The sequence below is a fragment of the Lepidochelys olivacea genome, assembly GCF_965140295.1.
Source record: "Lepidochelys olivacea isolate rLepOli2 genome assembly, chromosome: 3".
Classification (NCBI taxonomy): Eukaryota; Metazoa; Chordata; order Testudines; family Cheloniidae; genus Lepidochelys; species Lepidochelys olivacea.
In genome coordinates this window covers 104,039,590-104,064,376 of record NC_140413.1, presented here as the reverse complement: position 1 = coordinate 104,064,376, position 24,787 = coordinate 104,039,590, and the positions used below count along the sequence as shown (strand labels likewise).

Genomic DNA, 24,787 nt, shown 5'->3' with positions numbered 1-24,787 from the left:
GCCACTGCCTCCTTTGGAACTGATTCAAGAGCACAACGAGTATGAAGTCTGTGAAATACTGGAATTGAAAATCAAATGTAGCTCCCTCTGGTACCTTGTAGGCTGGAGGACTATGCCCTAGAGGATAATCCTGGGAGTCAGCATCCCAAATCCATGCTCCGACCTTATGGCAGTCCATCCAGACAAATATGGGCCGGCAGAGAGTGCCCACCAGGTCTTGAATCAGGCCTGCAGAGCTGCTAGGCGGGGAACACGTCCACACAGCAGCAGTTGTAACTGGTTCACACACTATCTATGACTAGCTGTAAGCAAAAACCACAAGAAGTCCCTGCCCTCAGGCTCTAACAGGCGGCAGCCTCATGGCTCCTGATTGGCTTCCTGCCCTATATAAATCTAAGGGGCATTCTAGAAAGCGTCCAGACAACAGTGTGGATCTCCTGTAACTTCCACAACTATTTTTGCTTCCTGCTCTCAAAGTCCTGGCTTCGACCTTGCCTCCTGACCCAGACCCTGAAACCTATCTTGGACTCTGGTATTAACCCTGGTCTGGAACTTGACCATAAACTCCTCCACTACTCTCATCCTCAGATTTGGCCCTGCTCTTATCTTTGGTCCCCACTGCCCTTGTCAGGATCCTGACAAGATGCATTTGTTCAGAGGCAAGGGTATTATATATGTAATGGCTGACTGAGGTTAATTAGAGGAAAGCTCCTTATCCAACTAAAGAATGGCAGAAGGTATAAAAGAGTTAGGTAACAGTTAATTGATAAAGGAAGACAGTCGACATATTTACTCTGTTGCAGTGAAGAGCCTGTTTGCAAATCAAAGAAAAGTGGCACCTGAATGCATAAGCAAACTTTAGGTGCGATAAGCCTATGCCCGGAGGGGATCCTTACTCTACTTGTCTGAAGTGCCTGGGAGGAGGGTCATTTGCAAGACAAGTGCACCATCTGCAGAGGCTTCAAGCCCAGAACTAAGAGGGAGAGAGACTATCACCTCAAGCTCTTCTTGATGGAGTCCGCTCTCCAGCCCCAACTAGCTCAAGAGCCAGCACCAGCGGCCTCGGTGCACAGCTCACCGACCTAGGTGCAGGACATCTCGGCACCGAGGAAGGACCCGAATAAGGAGCATTGGCACCCTTCCCTGCGCTCATCGCTGCAGCACCGATCACTATCCCCAGTGCCGCATAAGAAGAAGGCAGAATGGGGCCACTCCCGCACCAAGAAGAGTGGAGGGAACTCCAGCATGGTGCATCCCTCTTTGGGACACCAGAAGGCTGGTCCATCAGTCCCAGCACTGTCGACTCCAACTTCGAAGAGGGGTCCATTGAGTCCAGTGTCGGTGGATTCTCCAGTCCGGCAAGTGTTGGAGGAGGACCTGGACCTCCTCTCCATACCAGACACTTTTTGAGGCCTTGCGGGACTTAATTGCCATGACGGCACAGTCCCTGGCCTCCTGTTCCCGTGCACCAGCTCAGGTGCAGGCGACGCAAGAAGCGGCTGCTGCAACACTTCCGGTACAGTCTGCGGCACTGATGGCGGCACCTCCTATCCAGCACCGGGGCAAGCCCACCTTGATGCAGTACCACTCCCTGACAGCGTCGGGATCTGCCCCTTCCTGGTCGGGCTCAGACTATTATCGGAATCAGAGGTGGAGTCATATGTGTCCCAACATAGCCGATACTGGTCAAGATCCTGGCACCGGTCTTGGTACCATAAGGTGGAGGAACACTCGTTACCGATGGTGTCCTGGCCTCCCCAGTGGCAGGGACCATTACAATGGCCCTTTTGGACACCTTGGGCCTACCACTAGGGCCACAGGCATGGTTCCAGGGCAGCATCGGTAGTCTCCATTGCCCATGCCCCACCTTCTGCGATGTCCATTGCCCCATATCAGTCCAGGGCTCCTGAGGACCCATCATGGAGTTCAGACCCCAGGCTTCCCGTATCGAGCGCAAGGTCAGAGACGACACCAGTGAAGGTGGCTCCTGTACCACCAGTAGCAGCAATGATGGATATCCCTGAGCAAGTCACCAGGAAACCGGAGGGGCAGAAAGACCTCATCCCACTTCAAGCCTTGTCTTCTTCCTCGCCGGATGAGGCAGTGGCGAGCACTACCATGTCCCTTCTGGCGATGGACATGAAAGCCCACCAGGACCTCCTTAGGAGGGTGGTCCAGAACCTCAACATGACGACGGAGGAGGTGGTGGAAGACTCAGATCGCATGGTGGACATACTCGCCCTGGAGGGTCCCTTCAAGGTGGCACTGCCACTTATAAAAATCATTCAGAACACCACGAAGGTGCTCTGGCAAATCCCACTCTCTATACCAACAACGGCCAGAGGAGTAGAGAGGTGTTACTTTGTCCCTCAGAAAGGGTACAAGCACCTCTTCACCCACCACCCACCCGGGACCTTGGTAGTGGACGCAGTAAACCACAAAGAGCGGCAGGGGCAGCCGGGGCCCACCCCTAAGAATAAAGATGCTAAGAAGCTGGACCTCTTTGGTCAAAAAGTGTACTTAACCGGAGGGGCTCCAGCTTCGAATTTCCAACCAGCAGGTGGTACTTAGCTGCTATGCGTACAACTCGTGGAATGCCCTCTCTAAATTTCAGGAACTGCTTCCGCCGGAATCCTGACAGGAATTCACTGCAGTCCCAGAAGAGGGCAGGGTAGTGGCTAGAACCTCCCTCCAGGCTGCTCTGGACTCAGCTGACTCGGCGGTGCGAACCGTGGCTACAGGCATCACAATGAGGCGTAGCTCATTGCTACAGGTCTTGGGACTCCTGGCAGAGGTCCAGAATAGCATACAGGACTTCTCATTTGACTGTGAGGGGCTGTTCGCTGACAAAACAGACTCGAGACTGCACAGGCTCAAGGACTCAAGAGCAACCCTCAAGTCTCTGGGAATTCACACCGGCACCCCAGAGAAAATCCTTCAAATCCAAGCCCCCCCTCACAATTCTATCCAGGTCCCCCCAGGCAGGACTATAATTGAAGGAGGGACAGAAACAACAGGAGGTGTTCCCTGCAGTCCAGGCTCCTCCAAGCAGCCCCCCAGCTCTACACCCAACTTTTGAAGGTGCGCCCGGGGACAGAGCACCAGCCCAAATCCTGGATCCTTGCCCTCCCTTTGTGAATTGTCTGTCCCACTTCTGCCATGCCTGGGCCCAGATTACTTCAGATCGCTGGGTCCTGAGCACAGTAGGGGTGGGATATTCTATCCAATTCTGGCCCTACCCGCCTTCCTCAGTCCTCTTCAGGGACCCCTCTCACAAGCAACTCCTGCTACAGGAGTTGCAGTCGCTCCTCACGCTGGGCACAATAGAGGAGGTTCCTCAGGAGTTCAGGGGCAGTGGATTCTACTCCCGATATTTCCTCATCCCCAAGGCCAAGGGTGGGCTCAGCCCTATCCTGGATCTGTGAAACCTCAACACATACATAAGAAAGCTGAAGTTTTGTATGATCTCTCTGGCCACCATCATTCCTTCCCTGGGTTCGGGGGACTGGTATGCCACCCTCAACTTGAACGACGCATACTTTCATATATCGATTATTTCGCCACACAGGAGATTCCTGAGATTCATAGTCAGCGGCCTGTACTATCAGTTCACTGTACTACCATTCGGACTTTCAACAGCCCTGCACATGTTCACGAAGTGCATGGCAGTTGTGGCAGCCTTCCTGCGCAAATGCCGGGTACAGGTCTTCCCGTACCTGGATGATGGGCTCATCAAGGGCAATTCCCAAGTGAAAGTGCTGGAGCATGTGGCCACGGTACAAACCACTTTCAGCAGGCTGGGGCTCATTCTGAGTGTGCCCAAGTCTACTCTGGTCCCAGCTCAGAAGATAGAGTTCATCGGGGCTCTCCTGGACTCCACTCAGGCAAGAGCCTCCCTACCCAAGTCCCAGTTCCAAAGCATCAGGGACATCATCGACAGCCTTCACTGGTTCCCAACTACCACGGCCAGAAACTGCATGAAGCTTGTAGGGCATATGGTGGCCTGCACGTATGTAGTGCAGCGCGCCAGGTTGCACCTTTGCCCCCCTCCAGGCTTGGTTGGCGAGGGTATACACACCCAACCGGGACTCTCTGGACAGACTGGTTACCCTTCTGCCCAAGATTCTCGAGTCCCTCAGCTGGTAGCTTCAACCTCAGGTGGTCTGTGCGGGAGTACCCGTCGCCAAAGCTCAGCCCTCACTGTCGCTGGTCACAGACGCATCGCAGACTGGCTGGGGAATGCACCTGGACAGTATCAGAACTCAAGGCATGTGGTCACAACCAGAACTATCACTGCATTTCAACGTTAGGGAGCTGAGAGCAGTTTGCCTGGTTTGCCAGACATTCCAGGCCCATCTTCAGGGCAAATGTGTCTCAGTACTGACGGATAACACCACAGCGATGTTCTATATAAACAAATAGGGTGGTGCTTGCTCGCCTCCCCTGTGCCAGGAAGCTCTCCGACTCTGGGACTTCTGCGTCACACATTGCATCCAGCTACAGGCTTCATATCTGCTGGGAGCACAGAACAAACTAACGGACCACCTCAGCCACTCGTTCAACACTCACGAGTGGGCACTCAGAGTGTACATCGCCCTTTCAATCTTCCAGAGGTGGGGCTATCCCCACGTGGACCTGTTTGCGATGCGGAGCAACAGAAAGTGTCAGCTTTTCTGCTCCTCTCAGAACCACAGCCACATAGAGGATGCCTTTCACCTACCATGGATGAGTCACCTGCTATATGCATTCCCACCCTTCCCCCTCATACACAAGGTCCTCCTCAATATCTGGCAGGACAGGGCTTCAGTCATCCTCATAGCACCAGTGTGGCCCCGACAGCACTGGTTCACCACGCTGCTGAACCTATTAGTGGACAGGGCAGTGGCCCTTCCTATGCTCCAGGATCTCATCACGCAGGATCATGGCCAACTACAACATCCCAACCTGGAGTCCCTCAAACTCATGGCTGAACCACCTTGAACTGCAGTGCTCAGACTCTGTTGGGGAAGTTCTGTTGGGGAGCAGGAAGCCCTCCACTCGCACAATGTACCTGGCAAAGTGGAAGTGTTTCTCCATTTGGTCCCCACAGGAAGGTACCTCCCCACAGCAAGCCTCTATTCCCCTTGTGCTAGACTACCTCTTTTACCTGAAGCAATGGGGGTTGGCGATATCGTCTATGAAGGTACACCTAGCGGCCATCTCAGCCGTCCACTGGGTGTGTTGGGCAAGTCAGTCTTTAGCAATCCCATAGTGGGCCATTTTCTTAAGGGCTTGGATAGGCTTAACCCCCAGGTGAGACAGCCCGTTCCTCAGTGGGATCTTAACCTGGTCCTTTCAGGACTCATGGGTCCTCCTTTCAAGTCCCTGGCAACCTGACCCTTAGCCTACCTTTCCTGAACGGTGGCCTTTCTGGTGGCCATAACCTTGGCCAGAACGGTCTCCAAGCTCAGACCGCTGACTTCCAAGCCCCCCACATGGTCTTTTACAAGGACACAGTGCAGCTATGCCCTCAGCCAGCATTCCTACCTAAGGTAGTATCCCAATTTCACATTAACCAGTACATATTTCTACCAGTATTCTTTCCTAAACCTCATGCCAGCAACAAAGAGTGAGCACTCCCTTCCCTGAACGACAGGTGTGCCCTAGCCTTCTACACTGAACGCACAAAGCTGTTTCCTAAGTCACCACCGCTTTTTATTGCAATCACTGAGAGAATGAAAGGGCTTCCCATCTCATCCCAGTGCATGTCATAATGGATCATGTCCTGCATCAGAATGTGCTATAACCTGGCAAAGATCCTAGCCCCAGTGTTGATGGTGCACTCCACAAGAGCACAGGCCTCTTCCGCTGCGTTCCTCGCACAAGTCTCCATTCAGGATACATGTAAGGCATCAATGTGGTCTTCCATCCAGACCTTCATGTCGCACTACGCCATCATCCAACAGGCGAGGGATGATGCAGCATTCGGCAGGGCAGTACTGCAATCAGCAACGCGGTGAACTCCAGCCCCTCCTCCATTGAATTTGCTTGAGAGTCACCTATTGGAATGGACATGAGCAATCACTCGAAGAAGAAAAGACTGTTATCTACCTTTCGTAACTGTTGTTCTTCAAGATGTGTTGTTCATGTCCATTCCAAATCCTGCATGCCTCCCCTCTGTCAGAGTATTCTGGCAAGAAGGAACTGAGCAAGTGGCAGGTCGGCAGGGACCTATATACACCGCCACAAGGGCACCACTCCAGGGGGCTTCACAGCCAACCCAACGGGTACTGCTAGGGTAAAAACTTCTGATGATTGTGCACGCGGCACACGCGCACACACCTGTTGGAATGGACTCGAGCAACACATCTCAAAGAACACAGTTAGGAAAGGTAGGTAACCATCTTTTTTTCCTGGCAGAAACTCCAGAAAAAAAATTTAATGACTTCTAAGCTGGGGAAACACAAGTGGGAGTTATTGAAGCTGATTTCCCTTGGCCTCTTGGGTCATCTTGAAAGGAGACTGGTTGCTCTTCCATTCAGCAAAAATGGAAATAGTACAGTCACCCAGCAAGACATCCAGGGTCTGATTTTCCTCTTGCTTACATAGATGTGAAATGGGAGTTAGCGTCATCGTAGTTATCAGAAATATGCATTGTAAAGCAAGCATTGTATAAAAATGGAGAACCAGGTACCAGATTCCAGACTATATGAAAGATACAGGTAAAGAGTCATTTCTTTCACTGTATTTTTCTCTTTGGATGTGAATTTCTGTGGAGCATTGGATGTGTAATTTGGTTATTCAGCTTAAGTAATTGGTTGTGCATTGCCTATCTTGCAAGACTGCTACTTAGGTTACTTCTCTTTTTGCATCTGCTCCCTGTATTTTGAGAGATTACAGGTTTAAGGTTTTTTTACTTTTCTTCTGGCTCCTCCTATGGCTCGGGATCACCTCAGATACAAACATACACCCAGTGTGAGGGTACTGGCTCCTTACTCAAGAGAACTTCCCTGTGTGTTATACATAAGGAGTGTATAGGTACCTGTGGAATGCAGAAAATTTACTATATTTGGAATTTAGTAATTTAATACTGTCTCACAAAATCTGGCATGAAAATAGAATACAAATTGGTTTAGATTGCTATACTGTTGTGTACAAAACATATTAAAAAATATATAAGGGATGTTTTGATAGAAAAGAGTTGTGGGAGGAAGTGTCTGGCAGTGTTGGCAATTCTTGTTATTTTATTGTATGTCTTGCAATATTTTCTTAGGCTTCAGGATCCATGTGATTATGTTAAAATCACAAATTTTCATTTTTTTTAAAGTATGGTAAGTTTCTAGTCCTCATGGTTATGGAGAAAAATTGGAAAATGTGACTTGCATGCATCCTAGAGGCTCCGCAATCTCAAGTAAAATAAAAAGAACGCAAAATGTATTGTGGTGGGTTTTTTTTTTAAAATCTCATGATTTTTAAGCCAATATCAAAATATGGGGGGGACGGACGTGTGACTCATGGTTTTTAAATGCCTGAGGGTTAGCAATACTGTCGGTGGGATACTGAAGGACTGGTGTTAGAACCAGCCTTATTTTACATCTGTTAATGTAGGAGAGGGAGTGAATAGCATAAGTAATGCAATTTGCAGATCAGAAACGTGGGTAGAAGACAACAAAAATGATCTGTTTTGAAAAATACTAGCTTATTACACCTGAGGAAGAGTAATCTTAAATGCACATACTGAGTGGGAGGTAGAAATCTAGGAAGTATCATAACCATCTGAAGGAACTGCAGCAGTAGTAGTGGAGAAAATACCCAGCTGGGGTACCTGTTCCATCTTCAGGGTCTAGGTAGAGAAACCTTCCCCTAATCCTCAGGTACATGGGCCTCGGCTACGCTCACCTTCTCCAGTTATATGGTCTAAGGAAGGCAGGGCAGGACCTCTCAGGAGAGAGGCAAGGACTTCCCAAGCAACAAGCTGCTAAAGTGGGCTAAGTGGGGTCCTTTGTTCCTCTTCACCCTAAAAATCTTGACACCACCTAGGTAGCCATGTCGCCAACAGAACTCCATCTATGGGGGTTCTTCCATGGAAGGGCTTAAACAGTCACAAAGGCTTTGTTCAGCTAAGGTTAATGTGGCAAAAGAGGGCATTCCGAGTTAGCTTTTTCATCCTGTCTCTCTCAGGTGGACTGGCTCATAGCGTGCTAGCTCCAACTCTGAACACATCCATCCTACACTCCAAAAATAGCAATGGAATGGAATCTAAATACAACATGGCTGAATTGTTTTCACTTTACAGCAAAGAGGAGATGTCTTAAGAGTCATGCTAGAGCTAGATATGTCCAAGGCTTCAGGACATTTCTGAAAAAAATAGGTTTTATTGACACTGTGAAAAGGAGTCATGTTTTAAAAGTATTGTAGGAGCCAGTTATATCTCCATGGTATTATTCGGAAATTTAGATGGGAGCGTAAGTGTACTGGGGAAATTACTTATTCACCACATCAGACCCTATCCTGCTACAAGTCCCTGTGTTTGGAGCATGCCGCTGTGGTCATAACTCTGCTTGAACGCTCACTCTGCCAGCTCTTGGATGGGCTCTGTACACACACTGACACGTACGCCAATTAAAAATATACTATGTACTCCTTCAAGTGGAAACTCCTTGGGTTCATGTTGTAATAAAAGTTTAGCACATCATCTGAGAGCATTCAAAATATTCTGGGGGGTGGCTCATGGCTTTGAGAATATTATTTCCTAACCGCTCACCTCACTGTAAGGAGAACTTGATGAGACCTTCTTTAGAATACAAATACCTTACAAAAAGGAGAGAGAAACATTCAGTATTGTAAGGGGAGCTATATACGTTCCTTAACTAGTTACCTAAATAATATTATTAATAATCCTGATGAATCACTGTTGAGCAACAACTCCCACCCTTCAGGCTAAGCACACTGCCTGCAGAGTTCTCTCCGCTCAGAGAATGAAAGGTGAGGAATAGGCTGAAACCTGCATGGCTTTGTTAACTACCAGTATGCCATTTACAAGCCCTTTAAACTGTACTGTAATACAGATGTGGGGTGTTCAGATCCTGTATATTTGTCAGATGAGTCTTAAAGGTTAATCACTGTGTGTATACTTTACAAAAATTCAGTAGCACTTTGGTAGTAGGAATAGATATGCTAGTAAAATGTAAGAATGGACTGCAGCTATTTGCTTTGATACTTTACTAATGTATGGTTAATGTGATAAAAGCCATATTGAATATTATATATTGTATCTCATAAATGAGTTGGAGATGAGTTTAGAGACGCTTAAGTTTCATGGTTACCAAATATACCTCTCCTAGATGAGTTAAGATTAGTAGTCATGCGAAAGTGCAGTATACTTCTGCAGGGGCAGGAATGCAGGTCACTTGAGATTTCAGAGGAGACCACAAATTCTGCTCTCCTTGTTGCAGAGTGCTATAATGATGGTCCTTTGAAAAAGACGTGGTGAGGGTCTAATGGAAATAGTACTGGGAGAATAAAAGCAGCATCAAATTTAAGATGTGCATTCATTTACTTGAAAAAAAAAGTTAAAATATCTTTTTTTAAGAGAGAAGGAAAGAGGAAAAAGTTATAGATGCCAAAAACATTTGAAGTGAGTGTGAGATGAAAGAAATAGAGGTTGAATGAGATTTCTCATAAGTTTGAAACTGTTTTATAATTTAGCACAATCTGCTGTGGGTGAAAATGTCACTTCCAAATGCCCATAGTTGATTCTCCCATTAAAATATCTTAGTCCCTTTCACACTGGTTATATGCCGGCGCATATGTGCACACTAGTTGTTCTGAGTTGTAGTATGTACTTTTCAGCATGCAAAAAAATCCAGGAGAATCTGGTTTCTCCTTTAATAAATTAGGCAATTGACACCTTCACTATTTCAGTAGCACTGACAAATGCCTTGTATCAGTTCAGTTACTCTGAGGGAGCTGCTTTCGGTATACTGGAGAAAAATAGTTTCATCATAATTATTCAATTCTAAATCTACCGTCAGCAAATGCTTCTAAATTTGGAGAAACCTGCCAAAGGTTTATAGTTTTGCTATTTGAATTACATCAAACTTTCCAGGTACTGGTACATCCAAGTTTGAGCACACTTGTAGCATTGCTAAAATGTTAATGTTATTCCATTTATTTCAGTGAAAAGATAATGAATAATGGCAGCAAAGTGCTGTTAAGAACCAGCAGTGAAAAGGTTGATTGTTTCAAATCAGCCAAAAGTGAGCCATTATATTAAAAAAAAAATTCACTTTGAGCATAATAAATCAGAGGTGAAATTCACTGCATCATCTCCATTGTGTAATTTGTAAGGCAGGCAAGCTCAGAATGAGTCCTCATTAACAGCCTTTTTTCTTACCACAAGGAGTTGTCTTTAGTGGGGTGCATATAGCAAAGGAGTTTTAATTAAATCTTCTCCTAAATACCTTTTAATCAATACTGCTAGGAATATTCTCCAACCTCACTTGTATTTTCCCTTGGGAAAACAAAAATTAATATTTATTACATTACACTGTTGTGTTTACAGTATATGACAAATGCTTATTTTGAAAACTATCCTTACCAAAATATTGCATGCTAATGTTAAAATAATTTCTTCTTTTAGAGTGATGACCTTCTGGTTACATCATGTGTGAGAGGAGCAAATAATTCTACACCAGTGCAAGAGAGAGTACGTATTATGCAATTGTTTATTGTTTCAATACCTGCTACACTGTATTTATAATTTTGGAAATATTAATCTACACCACCATCACTCTTCCTCCTCTGACCGTTTTGTAAATCTAGCCCTTTAAAAATGCCTGGAAACTAAACATTTTGGGTGAGGGACATGTTTTTGTTTGTTTGTTTTATCCAGAACAGATTTTTTTTGATTTCCTGAAAGTTTTTGGAATTTTGGGGTCTGGTTCAACCCAAATCATATTTTTTTTTCTGCCAGTGAACCAAAAAATCAGTTATTTGCCCAGCTGTAGTCCAGATATCCAGTAACTTCCACTTTTATTTTTAATCAGTGATTCCCTAATTTCCCTAAACCAATCACAATACAAAATACAATGGTACCTAAATTTTGATTTGCCTTGCTTTTCTTTTAAGATTGTTGTAAGTTTGTCATGTCATTAGATTTTTGTAATTTTTTTCAGATATTGAACATCCACTGAACATTTTACTATAAGAGATTGCAAAAATACACAGCACTTTCCGGTCTGCCTTTCATTTTGTGCATTTTGTTGAATATTTACCTCAAGTTTATGTTCCTTTTACCTTAAGTGACCTATTGGTTTTCACAGTATTATCTCCAAGGAGTCCTTTCATTTCTCAATTAGTTGGTATTCTCAGAGCACCGCTTGCTGGATGTGATCGTGTAAGCTGCATCCATCTAAATTTTACACTGGCAGTGTTGGTTTTGATCATATTATTGTGTTTCCTGATTTGGAGAGGAGAGGTATAATTGAGAGGGATGTATTCAGTTACTCAGTTTCTTTGGTCCTTTAGATATGTTAGTGGCCGCTAAGTGAAAGTTTGGATAGATTCCTGTCTAATAGTAGCTGAGCTGATCTTAATGCTTTGAGGCTGGCCAAATCACACAGTTCCACACTAAACTTAAGATTATAGAAGCATCCCCTTTTCAATTTATTTAATATCCCTGGTCGCTGTTCGTGATATACGGATATGCTTTGGTGGCAAAAATAGTTTATGTAAAATATAATATAATTATGTTTGGGGAGGGTGGAGATTCATATCTGTTCATACCTCCTCTATTGTTTTTACTCTTTTCTACTCTCTGTTGGCCAAAATGGGACAGAAATCACTCCCTGATCATATAGTTGTGGAAGCTAAATAAGAAATGATCCATGGTATTTTTATTTTCAGGGCAGTTGGAAAGGCTGTGATTGGTGGTTGTGTATTCTATGTATTATGAAAGGTGGGAGAAGCCTATTAAAATTTTTTCTAGTGGCAGTATTGATGTAGCATGTTTCAAAGGCAAATGGCTTTATTATGTAGATAATATGTGGACCCAATGTACAAATTGTTTATAACAGATATTTGTTTCAAAACAAAACGTTACAAATAAATGAAAGGATCAAAATAAAGCTTTATAATGAAATTGTTCCATTGGAGTTTTCCATCTAGTAAAACAGTCACATTGTTGAAGTATTTATTCAAACATATATGTTTGGTGTGCGCACACACACACACACACACACGCACACACAGAATTGGATCTGAAAGTGGTGTAACAATTCTGAGAAAGTGAATGTACTAAGGGTTGTGTTGTTTTTTTTTGTTTTTGTTTAACAAGTCAATTGCTTATAAAACTAGCAGCTGCTGTTTTGAAGCTAATCTTAGTGTATTGAATGTTCTTAACCATTTCTACAATCCCACAGTCCTTTATCTTGCTTCTCCTGCTGCGTTCCCACCACCCCTGATCCCATTAGCAAAAATTGAGACAGCCTCAGCTTTTACCAAAGTGCAGCTTTGGTTTCAGCTGCTTTTCTGCAAGAGGAAGTGAATGTTGCGCTTTTTTCTCTGTGGCACAGTTGTGATAAAGATGTGGTGGTCTTATCTCTCTTTTAGGTAGTGGCTCTTTATGACTACACAGCGCATCGATCAGATGAGCTAACCATCCATCGCAGTGACATTATCCAAGTGTTATACAAAGATAATGATAACTGGTGGTTTGGCAGCCTAGCAAATGGACAGCAAGGCTATTTTCCAGCTAATTATGTGGCTGGTGAAAGTAAGTTTACTGTTCTCTTCCTGGTATACCAGTATGGGTTTAACTGATGGTCCAAGATTTTACCATGCTATTCTGCTTTATTACTCTGAATACATATGTTTATACAATACACATGACATATCAAGAACTTACTGTGATGCAGAAATTATGTATAAAATAGCATGTTAACATGTAGTACTTTGTACTTTTCAAAAGTATCAACACTGCAGTCTCATGTTCCAGTTCACACAGTATCTTTGCAGTTACCAACCACCTCCTTCCTCACTCACCGCCTCCTCCCCCCCCACCCTGCACACAACCACCTGGTTCACATAGTATCTTGGCAGCTCTTTGGGGTTCCCACAGCGTCTAGATAGTTCACAAGCATCTGAGACTTCCACTTGGTAATAGTTCCTGGACTCAGCCATCTCAGGCGCCTAAATATTAACTTACCTGTTGAAGTTATACAACTTTTCCCCACTCTGGTGGAGATGTTTCATTCCCCAATAATTCAGTTCCATTCTAAGGATTTAAAAGAGGAATGCCAGTTAAAACAGCAGTCCCAGGTACAAACTCTGAATTTGCCACTCTGTCCTAGCCATTAAAAACCACGTCTAAAGAACACTGATGCAGCCTGAATCTCAAAACAAAACTAAACTAAAAGCTAATTGTAGAACACAGGGAGCAGCCTAGGGAGCCTCTCTGGCATAGTGTTGCACACCGTGCTGCTAGAGGTTCCCTGCCGGTTCAGCACTTTCCAATTATGGGATATCTGTCTATGTGCTGGAAGCATGGATTCAAGAGCAGAAATCCACTGGGATTATCTCTTCAGAGAATAAGAATTACAGTTATCTAATTTTCTTTTCTAAATAAGTGATGATACTGGTGTTTGGAACATAGAAATTCCCTAACCAGAATAGCCCAAAGGTTGATATCTGGGATCTAATCTTCAGCAGCGGCCTTTACTGCTTGGGAAAGGTGAAAAATAAATCTCAGAAAAAACTTAGAGAGCTGTGCAAAATAACTTCAGGAGATCTGTCCTTACCTCATCGGGTGACCCTCTTTTATACTATTCGGTTGTATTATACATTACTAGCAGTGAGCATGGTACTTTTTTGATAGCCTTTGAAATATAGTTGTTATGACCACACATGCTACTTTTTACTCATTTAAACGTTTAATCCTTTTTTAATATTTGCTGAGCATTTATGATTGTAGTGGTCATAACTATGCTAAAGTAAATAATCATGCTAAAGACTAGTGTTTATTGGAAAATTTTAATTAAAAAAGGAAAAGTTCTAATGAAAAAAATTGGTGAAAAATATTTTCTGACTGGTGAAGCTAATGTCTCAGTATTAACTATATAATAATAATATCACTGCCATTCACATTTTTATTAACTGCATTTTTTATTACATAATTTTCATGACAAACATAATGGTGAATTGAATCATGTGTTATATTTTTAGCTGAATATGAAAAGGAACAGTCTTCTGGATTAGTACCAGATTCTACTCCTCTTCTACACAGTGAACAAACAGAAGCAGAAGTAAGATATCCAGTTCCACATGAGGTAATTATTTGAGAGGAGGGGACCATAAACTGTAGAATATGGATTTTAATTTTCCTGCCTTGTTTGATAAAATACAGAACATTCAGAATCTTTCCCTAGGCAAACAACTGTGTTTTCAGATGATGTTCTATGCAAATTTGTTGCCTAGATCCAGTTACCCTATGATTTGTCAATTAAATGCTGGGCCTGCTCCTGCTCCCTTTGAAGTCAATAACAAAGCATTATTGAAATGAATGACAAAGCTCCCATTTACTTCAAAGGGGCCAGGAACATAACCATAGGAAAATAGATATTGAAGCATGAGTATGAAGATGAATTTATAGAGAACTATCCCCCTTTGTTACTTTTTAGATATTGGCATTCAGCTTTTAGTCTTGGGCAACACAACATCCACAATGCATGTGTATATATATCTTCAAAATTGTACTCCTTGTTCTTAAAATTTCTTATTTATCAAATGGCTTAGATAAAACCTATGATATAACTGGTGGAAGAAGTTTTCAATCCATGTAATAATTTCCTAATTAGCATACACGTTTGGTACCATAAAGCCTCTTCACCAAACAGAGCAATATGCCACATCCAAACCTTACTTGAGCAACAAACATTTTCATTCAAAAGGAGTTAAGTCCCTCCTCTCAGTCCCTGCTCCCTACAGGTGATATGGGGAGAGGAATCTACACTAACTCAGCCTATTACATTACATGTCTAATTTGGGAGAGTTAAGGACAGAGATGCAGGGAAATCCATAAACAGAAGCAGAATACTGTTTCTTCTGGTCCCTTCCTCTTTCTGCAGGTTCATCGCATTTTCTTTGTTCCAAAGAAACCTATTTTCTATTTAAAATATTTAACACATTTCTGAAATTTACATTTATAGAAGTAATTTTTAATCATTAAACCACTTTATAAGTAAAATAACTCTGTATTGTTCACCAGCAAATATATAGATATCCTACCATAGAGGTATGTTCAGGATCCTGCCTGTACCTATTAGATAAGCATTCCCAAGGTGTATGTTCAACTGGCAAGTTCTCATCATGTTGTGTATCATTGCCTATATATTGCACTCTCTATTATATGTTTGATTCGTTGTGGCATTCTTGTTTCCATGCTTTTGCGCGATGTTAAGGCTTGACAAAGTGAATTCAGGGTGTAGGAACTAGAACAAAGGCACAAATACCTGTCCCAGCTCAAGGTAGAGAAAATGTATTGTATAAGAGGGGAAAGAAATACAGCACTGGTTTAGCACAGAGAAAAGATATGAGAGTATATGGGAAGGATACGTGTAAAGCAGACAGTGTGACTTTCGCATCTCCATACAACGTAGATTAGAACCTTTTAATAAGTGATATTCTCATCCTCTGAAGAAAGGGTGAAAATTACAGTCTTAAACTATAGGATAATTTTTTAGCAAAAGTAAACATACATAATGAATAGTTTTCAGAGTAGCAGCCGTGTTAGCCTGTATCCGCAAAAAGAAAAGGAGGACTTGTGGCACCTTAGAGACTAACAAATTTATTTGAGCAAAAGCTTTCGTGAGCTACAGCTCACCTCATCACAAAAGCTTTTGCTCAAATAAATTTGTTAGTCTCTAAGGTGCCACAAGTACTCCTTTTCTTTTTATAATGAATAAAGGAAACAAGTTTAATTAATATTAGTAAGAATTTTAAAATGATTTTTGAATTGAACATGTTTGTAACCCTCTTCTGTTTGCTTCCACAAATGTTCAGGTAATCAAACTTCACTAACAAATAATTACGAAAAAAATAATTTTAACTTAGAAATTTCAAATATTTTTCCAAAATGAAGTTCAAATTTTGTTTGATTGTAAGATTCAAAATGTATACTGTATTGCTTAGTTAACTAAATCATCTAAACAAAGAAAATATCATGCAACTTATGTTACCAACATATTGCAAATTTTGAGGTTCAGATATTCACAAAGAGCTGTTTGGAACCTCCTCGTGTAGAAATAACATTTCATGTAGGGGAAGAGAGAAGTGAAATCTAACAAATTATTTATTACAGATTATTCACTCAGCTCTGCTGAAGCCAACAATTATCATAAATCCACTTACTGAATACTTCTAATTATATTTTTGTAAAATTAATCACTATATTGACCAGAAATAATAATTTGAAATATTTCTGCTGCTGCTTTACTTCATAGCTGTTCCACTATAAGACTTTGTGAGAAATGCATAGCCAAAACAGTATTCCAAATTGTAAACAAATTAAATACAAATGTATACTCTCTTTTAAAGCATACTGGCACAAATATAGTAAAAGGTATTATATGACTGAATAGTGAGTAATTTCTGTTTATATAGTCTATAATAGTCTAGACTAGTGTGAATTTTCCCAATATCTGCATTATCATTTTGTTGCTTAATTACACCGATAGACATTTGAAAGCCTTAGCCCATTCCCACCATCTTCTTATTCCAGATGTAGGTAGCTTAATCAGATCATCAGTGTTACCTTTAGAAATTCCGTTTATCAAAGACACACAGAAATTAGAAAGGGAAAAGATCTGTCGTAGTTAGACTTAATAAAGATTATTTTTGTGTTTGTCTTGAGATATTTTTTTTTTATCCAGAGTAAATCTAATTAGATGAATGAATAACAACAACCTTTTGGTATAACAGTGAACATCAATCACAACTAATTTGTAACAAATAGCCAACCTGGTAAAGGAGCACTACCCACAGTCTGAAGGGTCATTTACTTCTTTTTAAGATCATTTTGTTTAAAGGAAATCATTTTTATATCTTTCTAATAATTTCTTCTGTAGTAGTAGTTTCAGTAATATTTTAGGGGAAAATATTTTTGTGTGTGTTTAATCTTTAGATTCTACTCCAAAATTAAATTTACCAAGCATGTACTAATAATGAACAGGGCTTCATTGTGGACCATTCAATGTTCAGTGACTGTCAAAAAAAAATGTTAGTGTATACATATAAAGAATGGGATAAAAATACAGTATTGAGAATATTATACAACCATTATATATCTGATGCCCTCCCTGGAACATTGCATTCCATTCTGGTCATCCTATCTCAAAAATGATACAGCAGAAAGAAAAGGCGTTCAGAGATTTAAAAATTGGTTAAATGGAGAAAATTATGAGTTAGGAGAGTGTGTAAACTATTCAGAAGGTTGTTTGCATTGTTGTTGTTGCCATGTTGGTCCCAGGAATATTTGAGAGACAAGGCGGGTGAGGTAATATCTTTTATTGGGCTAATCCTGTTGGTGAAAGAGACAAACTTTCGAGTTTACATAGAGCTCTTGTTTAGGTCTGAGCTCAGTGTAATCTCAAAAGAGGTAAAAAAGGTAATAACACTGCTCTACTTCTACTCAAGATCCCCCCATTTATGTATCCAAGGATTTAATTAGGCCTTTTGACCACAGCGTCACTCTAGGTGAGCATATTCAGATGAGTATCTACCAAGTCCCCCAAATCTTTTTCAGAGTCACTCCTTCCCAGAATAGAGTCCCCCATCCTGTAAATATGGCCTAAACCATAATACCTCAGGACATCGGCCAACCACTAACTAGGGAATCTTAGAAAGAAATTTCCTTATGGGCAGGTTATGCTTTAACTGTTGTTCCTGGAGTTTTTTGCACTCTCCTCTGAAGCCTTTGGTAGTGACTGCTGTCAGAGAGAGGATATTGGACTAGATTGTCCACAGCTTGATGTCCTGAACTAGTATGGAAATCCCGATATAATAGCAAGTACACAGCAGTTATACTGGCTGCTACTTTTATTTTTTCCCCTAAACTTTCTAAAGAAGTCAATAAATATAGCCTTTATTAGAGAAAATCAAATAGTGCTAATTATTTTTCATGGGAAATTTTGGGAAAAAAGTATTTTTAAATATCCTATGAATTTCACCCCAAAACAAATAAAAACAAAAAACTAACAAACAAAAAATTACCAACATTATGTGACATTTTTTGACATTTGACTATTCATTGAAATGTTTGTTACGCTTTGATTTTTTTTTTCACTGAAAACTAGAAAAATATGATCAAAACTATTGGGGGGGGCCAAAAAACCACCTAAGATAAAAAATGTTTAGACAGAGTTTTGACCAACTCTACCATTTATGTGCTTTGTTATGCGCTTTTTGAGAAATGCTCAAATATATAAGGTTTCAGAGTAGCAGCTGTGTTAGTCTGTATTCACAAAAAGAAAAGGAGGACTTGTGGCACCTTAGAGACTAACAAATTTATTTGAGCATAAGCTTATGCTCTAAGGTGCCTCAAATATATAAGTTAATTCTGATTACAAGTATCGTGAATATGAGAGTTGTCATACGTGTGATTGTTCTCTGATATTTTTAAGTCCTAACTGACTGACTGGCTGAACCTTCAAAAAAAAAGCAGATGACGATTAATGTGGTTTGGGTCACACAAGATTGCACATATGGCTAAACCCTTCAAAAAAAAGATACTGTTGAGATGGTTTGGTTACAATCAGGACCAGCTCTAGGCACGAGCAAATGCTTGGGGCGGCACAATTCCAGCCATCCTTTTTTTTTTTTTTTTTTGCTTGGGACGGCAAAAAACCTAGAGCCGGCCCTGATTACAATCATCAGTCTGAGCTCTAGACTTTTATAATGAACTAATACAATCACATCAGTGGCAAAGTATGTTACTTCTTAGAGACCACTTTGGGTCCTGTGAATACGGACCATTTTTTTGCAGTCTACGATCCACTAGTGTTTTTTGGGAGGGTATCATCACTTTCTACTATTCACTTTGTATATATAATCTAACAACTTGATGCAAAACTTTGTTCTCCTGCCTTTTGAATTACTTAACTCCTGAGCCACAAAATTAGCTCATATTCATCTTTACTTACAACATACATCTAACTGCCAATATAAAATTCTATCAGAATCTTCATGGCCTACAGTTCCAGGGCTCTTTTTATCAAACAAAGTTTAAAATTTAGTTAGGAGCCCCTTTTGTTATAAACACTTTTGAACTTGCTCTGTTCTTGTGGGAGGAGAGGGGCAGTACTAATCATTCTCTAAATCTATGTTAGTGTTATTCTGAAAGTTAATTATGTAAGGTTGACCAGAGCCTAGGATAAGCACTTTTTATGTTTATAAATCTAAATAAACATGAATAATACTCTTCCCTTCCCCACCACCAGAAGCAGGTATTGCCATCAACTCTCTAAGGCCCCAGTCTTGCAATTGAGTCCATGTGGGCTGACCCCTGAAGTCTCTGGGGCTCTTCATGGTGTAGGGTCCATCCTCCTGGGTGCATTTGCAGATAGGGCTTAGTGTATCAGGCCTCCTAACTGAGAGTGATTGGAAACATTATTCAAGACTATTTTGACATATTATGGCTAGAGTTTTTCACTGAATTTCATCAAAAATAGAATATAATCCTCCCTCCCTTGTGCCTTTTCTCAGCTGAACAAGGAAGGACCTCCATGACTTAACTTCATGGCCTTTCTAACATTCATCTTTAAACAGAACAAAAGATTTGGAAGTTCATGGAAGTTGTTCATGCATTTTGAAGAGCCAAAGAAGAGGCTGAAGCCCCACAAAAATGTGTTATCCAATCAGATCAGAATGTGTTTCAATAATGCAAGGTCCAGCCTTGTCCAGTACTCTTAAAATTCTGTTCTTCTAGAAGCAATGCCGCCTCCTGGACTGAAAGAGACAGTGCTTCCCTAGAATAGATCTGCAAAGCTTCTGAGTGATCTTGCACACAGATTACCACTAGACATTGTGTATGATAGACACACCTCAGCAAATCCAGTTCTTGAGAGAATAGTTACATCTCTTGTTCTTGGGAAAATAGTCATACTGTTTTCTGAAAGAAATTATACTAAGATCCATCCAGAGAGGACAGACATTTTTTGTTATCTGTAAATGGTATTTCTCTGATGGACAAGATAAGACCCTAACATACTCCACCTTTTTGTTTTTGATCTGTTATGATGCTATTCAATTCTCTTGTCATGCTGAAATGTCTCTATTCAAAAGCAGCCACTATTACTAACATTTAATTTGCACTTTTCCAGTTAGATTAACACAGAGTTCCACATCTCCACTGTGTTTGAAGCCCTGTGCTTTACTAGACATCCAAAACTGAACTGATAGTTTCAGAAATATATATGCCAGGGTAAGTCTAATTTTAAAACATCAGCTGTCTATAAAAGTAATTTTGGGCCATACTAAATCCCAATAAAGAGACCAGAGGGGAAAGAAAACTCCACAGGATTCACCTTACAGAGTTTCCAGCCAATTGTCCATTCAATGGGGAAGTGTTTGGAGAAATAAGGCAGAATTAGCAGGAAATGGTGACATGGACTCCTCCCAACCTTGTCTCCAAAACTCGTGACAGCATTTTCCACAGGAGCCATCTACATGCTTCTAGGCAGGAAGAGTATATTGCCATGGAGAGAAAAACTTCTTCCCCTTCCAAGCAGGCATGGAGGGATCTGCACTCAGAGGACCCCCGCACACACTTAGATCTCTGGGAGATGCTCTAGGTCACAATCTGCAACTCATAAAACTTAAACTGTAGTTTAGGGGAGGAAGGGATTGTCTTATAATTGAGTATAGGTTTGTGATCCAGGAGACCTAGGTCCTCTTATTTAAGTCTGTGTTACTGGCTTTCTGTGTGACCTTGGGAAAGTATCTTATTTCTGTTGCCCCATCTGCATTATTGGGACAAAAATACCTACCACAGAGATGTTACAAGGCCAATTAGATTGGAAGGCATTTTTGATCCTGGAATGGAAGGTGTTATAGAAGTGCAAAGTATTTTTTTATTATTATTCCATCATACTAGACTGGGGATGATCTTCATATACCTGCTAGTGAACAAATGGCCACATCATTAGATTAAAAAGTAAATAAAAGGAAAAAATACCCCTTTACAGTTGATACTAATTGGCAGTTCTATTGGCAATCTCTGTCAAAAGGCAAAGGATTAAAAGGGCGTGGAGACACTGGTTGAGGAAGGGCACAATGAGGGAACTTGCTGTCTGTATCATATGGTATGTGTTCTGTGGATAGAAAAACTTCAGACACCTGTGTTACCAATCTGACATCAAGAAAATCTCGGCCCTAGCAATTACAAATTAGCCGTTTGATTGTTGGAATCTGGATTACCTTGAATCACTAATACTAAGTATGTTAGAATGTTGGACACAATGAGTCTCAATTGACTTCAAGTTATGAAGGAAAATTGCTTTTAATGGCCTATGACGAATGAAGGGAGTCTTTCTTATAGTCGGGGCTGGTAGCACCACCTATTATTAAGGTTGCCTAAAACTTCCCAATGAATTTAACAGGCAGCAGGTTTAAAACAAACATAAGCAAGTACTTCATCACACAACGCACAGTCAACCTGTGGAACTCGTTGCCAGGGGATGTTGTGAAGGCCAAAAGTATAACTGATTTCAAAAAAAGTTAGATAAGTTAATGGAGCATAGGTACATCAATGGCTATTAGCCAAGATGGTCAGGAACACAATCCCATGCACTGGGTGTCCCTGAACTTCTGACTGCCAGACACTGGGACTAGAAAACAAGGGATGGATTACTCATAATTGCCCTGTTCTCTTTATTCCCTCTGAAGCATCTAGCATTGGCAACTGTCAGAAGCCAGGATAATGAGGTAGATGGACAATTGGTCTAACCCAGTATAGCCATTATTATGTTCCCATTATAAGACCTTGTTTTCAGTTGTTTATGACTTTGCCAAACTTTAGCTGTTTGGGTTGAAATTTTCTGAGGATGTCCTCTTCAGGCTGAAATTTTTTTATTTATTTATTTATTCATTTTACTTCAGCCAGCACAGTTCAGTCATTTCTACCAACAAGGAGAATGAGGCTAAGGAAAAATATATTATTTTGCCCATGTTAAAAATTGCTTAGTAGAGACTTGCTAGAGCTTAACAGCTAAAACCTCAGATGATTCCATCTTCACTGAGTATGCTTGAGACGCTCACAGCTCCTTGTGCTGACCAGCCTATGCATGCACTATCCCCACAGAGCAACAGAGAATATACTCCAGCCCAGGGCTGTGGAGGCTTAGAAGGACTTTCCCTGTAATGGCTGCTCCCAGCTGCTCTGACCTATGGTGGAGTTGAGCACTGGAACTGAAAAGCATCCTGTGCTCTCGGTGACCCTCTGTTGGCACGTAGGCCATGAGAAAAAGAAAACTGTCTGATTCAAATGAAAAGGGGACAAAAGCCAAACTGTGTGGAGGGAGGAAATAGTTTGGGACAAGAAGTCTGATAAGACTGGGACAGAATCATAGGGTTAGAAGGGACCACAAGGGTTTCTAATCCAACCCCCTGCCAAGATACAGGATTTGTTGTGCCTGAACCATCCAAGACAGATGGCTATCCAGCCTCCTTTTGTAAACCTCCAGTGAAGGAGTTTCCACAACCTCCCAAGGCAGTCTGTTCCATTGTCCTACTGTTCTTACAGTTAGGAAGTTTTTCCTAATCTAGATCTGCTGTGCTGTAGTTTGAGCCCATTGCCCCTTGTCCTGCCCTCTGTGGCAAGAGAGAACAATTTTTTTCCGTCTTTTTATGGCAGTCTTTCAAGTGTTTGAAAACCGCTATCAATTTCCTCTTTTCCAAATGAAACATACCCAGTTCTTCTTTGAGTGATTGTTCACGTCCATTCCAATTAGGTGTGTGCGTGCAGTGTGCACGGATGTCGGAAACTTTTTCCCTTAGCAGCTCCCGTCAGGATGGCGGGGGAGCCCCCTAGAGTGGCGCCCTCATGGCGGTGTATCTATTACCCTGCTGGCCCAACCCCCTCTCAGTTCCTTCTTACCATCCATGGCGGTGTTGGAACGTTCTCTCCCTCGAACATAGTTATCAGTTAATTATCAGTAGTTTAGAAATCCTTTGTTTCAGGTGTCTGGAAGCTATTTCCAGCACCAGCCTTGGGCTGCGGGGCATGCTGCAAGCTCAGGGTTTTAAAGCTTGCGGCATGTGCCGCAAGTCTGTGCCCAACAGCGACCCCCCTGACTCCTGCCTCCGGTGTCTGGGAGAGTCTCACCAAGCTGAGTGCTGCAAGATCTGCAAGGCCTTTAAGCCACGCACCAATAAAGAGAGAGACTTTCGCCTTTCATTCAGCTCGAAGCATCCTACCTCCCAGGAGTGCAGAACGAGCTTGCACATTGCCTCAGCAGGTCTTACCACATGCACAAGTGATCAATCAGGTCGGACTCATACAGTCAGTCTTCCAGAAGTGGGGTTATCCCCAGCTAGACCTGTTCGCCACCAAGAGCAACAGTCAGTGCCCTCAGTTCTGCTCTTTCCAAAACCACAGTCTGGGTTCAGCCGCCGATGCATTCTTAATACCATGGGGCGGGAGTCTGAAATATGCATTCCCTCCTATCCCGCTTGTCCACTGGGTCCTCCTCAAAATTCACAGAGACAGGGCGACGTAATCATGATCACCCCGTCTTGGCTCCGTCAGCATTGGTTTACAACCCTTATAGAGTTGTCTGTGGAGGCCCCGATTGCACTGCCCATCCACCGAGACCTGATCACACAGGACCACGGGTGCTTCCTTCGCCCGAACCTGCAATCCCTGCACCTCATGGCGTGGAAACTGTGTGGCTAAATTCCACGGAAGGGTAGTGCTTTTAGTCTGTGAGGCACATTCTCCTCGGCACTAGGAAACCTTCCACTAGGGCGACCTACCTGGCGAAATGGAAAAGGTTTTCCCGTTGGTGTGAACCCAAGCGCCTTCAACCACTCCAGGCTACCATCCCAATTATTCTAGAATACCTCCTACACCTTAAACATCAAGGTCTAGCCCCTTCCTCCAACAGAGTACACCTGGCAGCCATTTCAGCTTTCTATCCAGGGGACTCTGGGCGCTCGGTGTTTTCTAATCCTATAGTGGGACGATTCCTCAAAGGTCCTGAAAGGGTGTTCCTGTATTCTCGCCCCTGTTTCCCAACCTGGAACTTGAACTTGGTCCTCTCCAAACTCATGAGCCCACCATTTGAGCCCCTGGCTTCTTGCCCCCTCCTCTACCTTTCTTGGAAGGTGGTGTTCCTGGTGGCCATTACATCAGTGAGGAGGGTGCCCGAGCTAAGGGCCCTCCACCTCTGAACCACCTTACAGAGTGTTCGATAAGGACAAGGTGCAGCATAGACCTCACCCTAAATTTCTCCCCAAGGTGGTCTCCCAATTCCACATGGGTCAGGACATTTGCTTACCGGTGTTCTTTCCAAAACTGCACATGAGCCTGAGACACCTCAGCCTGCACATCCTGGATGTCTGGAGAGCCATGGCATTCTACATAAAGCAAACAAAACCTTTCCTCAAGTCGACCCAATTGTTTGTCGCCATAGCCAACAGAATGAAGGGTCTTCCTGTTTTGTCCTGGATCACAGACTGCATTCGCACGTGCTATGAGTTGGCCAAGATTCCAGCCCCAGCAATCATGGCCCATTCAACCAGACCACAGGCATCT

The 24,787-nt window shown here is 42.4% G+C and overlaps 1 protein-coding gene across 3 annotated transcripts in view; it reads left to right on the top strand.

The window, feature by feature from the left end:
• The window catches only part of AHI1 (Abelson helper integration site 1), a 182,134-nt gene that overhangs the window by 137,546 nt on the left and 19,801 nt on the right, over positions 1-24,787 (top strand). For all 3 annotated transcript variants that reach the window (XM_084625130.1, XM_084625129.1, XM_084625128.1), the window contains exons 23-25: positions 10,622-10,687; positions 12,592-12,754; positions 14,203-14,306. In XM_084625130.1, the coding sequence (XP_084481256.1) occupies positions 10,622-10,687; positions 12,592-12,754; positions 14,203-14,306 (333 nt within the window). The remainder of the gene's footprint in view (positions 1-10,621; positions 10,688-12,591; positions 12,755-14,202; positions 14,307-24,787) is intronic.